The sequence below is a fragment of the Nicotiana tabacum genome, chromosome 20 (assembly GCF_000715075.1).
Source record: "Nicotiana tabacum cultivar K326 chromosome 20, ASM71507v2, whole genome shotgun sequence".
Lineage (NCBI taxonomy): Eukaryota > Viridiplantae > Streptophyta > Magnoliopsida > Solanales > Solanaceae > Nicotiana > Nicotiana tabacum.
In genome coordinates this window covers 55,321,782-55,326,316 of record NC_134099.1, presented here as the reverse complement: position 1 = coordinate 55,326,316, position 4,535 = coordinate 55,321,782, and the positions used below count along the sequence as shown (strand labels likewise).

General features: G+C 36.7%; 1 protein-coding gene across 1 annotated transcript; it reads left to right on the top strand.

The window, feature by feature from the left end:
* Positions 1–4,003, top strand: LOC107805403 (uncharacterized). Its single transcript, XM_016629438.2, has 13 exons — positions 1–549; positions 667–771; positions 1,294–1,398; positions 1,477–1,563; positions 1,643–1,758; positions 1,844–1,945; positions 2,022–2,135; positions 2,215–2,271; positions 2,349–2,415; positions 2,501–2,554; positions 2,658–2,732; positions 3,401–3,436; positions 3,613–4,003. Exons 1-13 carry the CDS (start codon positions 427–429, stop codon positions 3,754–3,756), a joined length of 1,185 nt encoding a protein of 394 aa, XP_016484924.1. The 5' UTR covers positions 1–426; the 3' UTR covers positions 3,757–4,003.
* Positions 4,004–4,535: the final 532 nt, after the last annotated feature.

Here is a 4,535-nt window from a genome sequence, read left to right as displayed (position 1 = left end):
GTGGATTTGTAAAGTTACGTGAGTTGAGTGCGGATGCACAAAATGTCTTCTTGACTTTGCAGAACTGAGCATGAGGTTTGGATCTTTGCTGAGGTTTTAAGATTTCTAGTTGTATAAAAATCTGTTGGGGGCAATCTAGTGTATGAGGAATTTTTTTGGAGCTGGTGATCCGGACTATTTCCCTCTCGATGATGAAGCTTATCCCCCATCATCTCACTTGCGGACCTTGACCTCTGTTATTTTGCGGGTCATATCTAGTATTCAGAGTTTGCCTTGATTTGCTCGCAGCGCGCATTGAAATAGTGTGTTATCCCCAGATATAGATTGATCGATGCCAGAATAAAGAATAAACCTTTACTTGTATCACATCATCTTCAACCAACCTCCACACGAGAAGCCCATAATAGTTTCTTTAACTCTTGAAGTATGTTGTGCAGCTCCAATTGCTTAAACCCAGCTGAAACTATGAGGCTTATTGTCTCCATATGTTGCGGTGTCATTTTTGGCTTATTCATTGGAATTTCATTTCCTACTAGTTCATTAACCAAGGTATGGATAACGCCTTCCTTTTTCATACAATCATATGGTGGTCTTATTCGATTCGTGCAGTAGTTGTAATTTCATATACGTCCAATTAAGTAACTTCTTTCGATTCCAATTTGGCAGCTAAATATTACAACCAGTATGTTTGTGAGCAACTTCCCAATTGCTAGAGACAGAAATAACATTGATTCTTCGATCAAAAATCAGAATGGTACACATCAAGTGAAGGTATTTTCTTCTTTCTGCACTTCTTCCAAAACTAACAATTTTATAGATATCAAATGTGAAGACACTTGTGCAAAATGCCTTCTAAGAATACAAAAGGAACTTATTCTTGCTATTCTCCTTTAAAAGGAGTTTGTGTGCACATTGAGTGACATGGTTTTCCGATAGATCCCTGCTAGAGTTGAATATATGGTCATCAACTCTATTATTTTCTGCAAATCCCCGCCGGTGGCACACTGTTTGAAACATGGTGAAAAATGGGCCTGCCCGTTTACCTTTCTCAACTTAAATACCTGACTTTGTTTGTGGCATGGTTCGAACCAATGCATCCGCTTAATCCACACATCATGCATTGCTCTGTTACAGCTAGACCAAAGCCTGGGGGGGCGGTCATCAACACTATTACCGAAGCTAAACATTCCAAATTCTAGCCTATCCTGCATTGCATCTGTTAACAATGCATCACAATCTTAAGATAATAATCACATTTTTCTATCTGATAGTCTTAATCCTTATTCTAACCAGATTTGGGTTGAATCAAACCCAAGAGGGGCAGAAAGATTACCTCCAGAGATCATTGCTTCTGAGTCCGACTACTATACCCGGAGATTGTGGGGAAAACCCAATGAGGTAAGTGTTCTGTTACAACTTCTGTATCATGTTTGCTTAACTTTATAGACCAATACTCTTATCATGTTCTATCTGCAGGACCTACCACCCAGCAAGCCAAAATATCTGGTAACCTTTACTGTTGGTATTAATCAGAAGTATAACGTTGATGCTAATGTAAAAAAGGTATATCAGTCTGTTTCCTTTTATCGGTCCCTTCCTCCTCTCTGTTCCCAATTCCTCCTCACTCATTTTTCCTGTGCAGTTCTCAGACGACTTTACAATTCTTCTTTTTCACTATGATGGTAAGACGACTGAATGGGATGAATTCGAGTGGTCAAAACGAGCCATCCATGTGAGTGCTCGGAAACAAACAAAATGGTAAGTAAACCATGTTAGTGACAAGAACTTTACCTGTGATCAACTTTAAACCATGTTAGTGACAAGAAGTTTACCTCTTTATAAGGTGGTATGCAAAAAGGTTTCTGCATCCAGACATTGTCGCCCCATATGACTATATTTTTATCTGGGATGAAGACCTAGGAGTTGAGCATTTTGATGCCAAGGAGTAAGTATTTTGTGTAATTTCCTGTGTTTAACGACACAATATCTTAGTTTTTCTAAATTCGCCTGTCCAACACCAGGTACATTAGACTTGTCAAGAAGCATGGTTTGGAAATTTCACAGCCAGGTTTAGATCCCAAGAAAGGAACAACGTGGCAAATGACAAAGAGAAGAAGTGATGGTGAAATTCACATGTAAGAGCCTGGAATCCCATGATATCATTTATCTAGCGACTCCTGTTGCGCTTTTAACTGTTTTGTACTTGTTGATCAGGATAGCAGAAGAGAAACCTGGTGTGTGTCCAGACTCCCATTTGCCTCCATGTTCAGCGTATGAATACTTCTCCTGTTTGCTGTTTTGTTTCAGTTCTTACTTTGTCCTTACCACATACTCTTCTCTTTTTTCAGATTCATAGAGATCATGGCTCCTGTCTTTTCCCGAGATGCATGGCGTTGTGTGTGGCATATGATTCAGGTATCTCAGCTGGCATATTAAACGCGGAGAAGGTCTTACACTTTGTGCTATGTTGAGATTGACTGTGTTGTTTTGTGACTTGTAGAATGACTTGATCCATGGTTGGGGACTTGACTTTGCACTTCATAAATGTGTTGAGGTAAGTTCTGAATTCAGTCTTCTTAGCTACTTTCTTTCACGTGTATTCGTCTTTTTAGTACCAAAGTATCAAGGCACTAAGCATATCATATTCTGTTTTGAAGCCTGCTCATGAGAAAATTGGAGTTGTAGATGCTCAATGGATTGTTCATCAAAGTGTCCCTTCCCTTGGAAATCAGGTAACAAGATGAAGTGATTGTAACCAACCTAAGTTGCTTCAACACGGCAGTTTAGGTGCTGCACCCGTGTCGACACAACACTAGTATGGATATGGGTAGGGGATCCGTACTGGATCTGGTCAAACACTTTTGAGTACTTTGACCATGACATATTGAAAAAGTCGAGACAATATACAATTTGATTCCCGAAATCATAACCAAAATTAGGGTAAATTTGAAGAAAATAACATATTTTATCCAGGAAATCAATCCTTTACTTATCTACAACTTGAGAATAAAAAAGAACTCCACACTTTACAAGCTACACGTAAGTATTCCACTAAATTTTTCATAGTTTAGAGATATTTTTGTATTTTTATATTTTTGAATTAGTTTTAGTCGGATCCCCGCACCCGTATCCATAATAGGATCCGTATCTCCGAATTTTGGAATTTACATTTTAAAAAATCTGACCTCTAAATCTGCACCCGTGTCCGAGCAACTTCGTAACCAACTATATTATGTGACATGTAATATGCTAGTTAGTGTAACTTGACATTGGAAACATAAAGCCATCTTTAGTTTATGCCAAATGGAGTAGATTTATTTGGGTATATAGCATAGTAATTATTATTGGCTTTTACACCGAAGTGACCACTTTTTTCCTTTCCTCATTCATTTCTATACAGGGGCAATCAAAAGATGGTAAGGCTGCATGGAAAGGGGTAAGTAACTCTATGTTACGTTTGAACACTTGGGGCATATAATCTTTCTATTGACTGTTCATTTATTCTTTTGGAATATGTCTCTTTATCTACTTGTTTTTCATTATTTTCCACTTTAAAACTTGAAGCAGGTGAATTGCTGTGTGATTAATTGAACTTGTGTGTTGTTGTGGCAGGTGAGGGAGAGATGTGAAAATGAATGGGCAATGTTTCAATTAAGGGTAGCAAATGCAGAGAAAGCCTATTTCAAGTCAAAAGGAATTGATCCTTCCAATTTCAAGTCAAAAGGACTTGATCCTTCTAGTTTCACATCTCATTGAGTTAATTTAGTCAAATTGATGGTTATACATACTCTTGGCAATTTTGCCTAGATTCATCTTGTAAAATAGATAGTCAATAGTTCTTAAGATACATTAAAAATTTTAAAGTAAAGAAAATTATAGAGATTCTTTAATAGAATCGCATACATGATTGCAATGTACTTATAATAAATTAAGTTTGAAAAAACATTGGCCATCCATTATGGTTATATTAAAGCCACTTTAAGTTTAAATAATTCTCTACAAGCATATTACAAAGGAGGTTGATTTAAAGAGGATAGAAGATGGGGTTAAAGTCAACCCCCCATTTTATGTAAGCCGATGAAAATGGGCCAATGTAGAATTTAAAATCATTATTTTTGACTTCAAATTATATTTATGTTAGTCGATCGATGCGTCACTTTCAAATTAAATATGTTCAGTTATGTGAATCCTCCTCAATGCGTATGTATATACCAGATATATACTTTTATTGTTGAATTTTTTTTCCAAATAATATGTTTATATTAAATTTGCCATACAAAGGATAGTATATGTATTGATGTGTAGTAACTAAAATTTTTGAATCTGCTTCGGACTGTCACTTGTCTAGTTGTTGAAAGGACAAGAACATACAAAAATTTCCTGATTAATCCATTGTGGATACTGAGGTGGACAAACTTAAAAGAGCATATATTTTTTGATTCATCCGGAGATAACAAATCTGCCAAATGACCAACTTTTTTCCCACTGAAACTGAGCAATTGTGGAAGCTATTGGTGTATCTCCATTTTGTTTCC

Excerpts from the sequence above, each read along its gene's own strand:
- LOC107805403 (XM_016629438.2), top strand. The coding sequence starts at position 427 with ATGTTGTGCAGCTCCAATTGCTTAAACCCAGCTGAAACTATGAGGCTT. Across the intron at positions 2,272-2,348 it reads CATTTGCCTCCATGTTCAGC|ATTCATAGAGATCATGGCTC; the intron begins GTATGAATACTT and ends CTCTTTTTTCAG. Across the intron at positions 2,733-3,400 it reads TCCCTTCCCTTGGAAATCAG|GGGCAATCAAAAGATGGTAA; the intron begins GTAACAAGATGA and ends ATTTCTATACAG.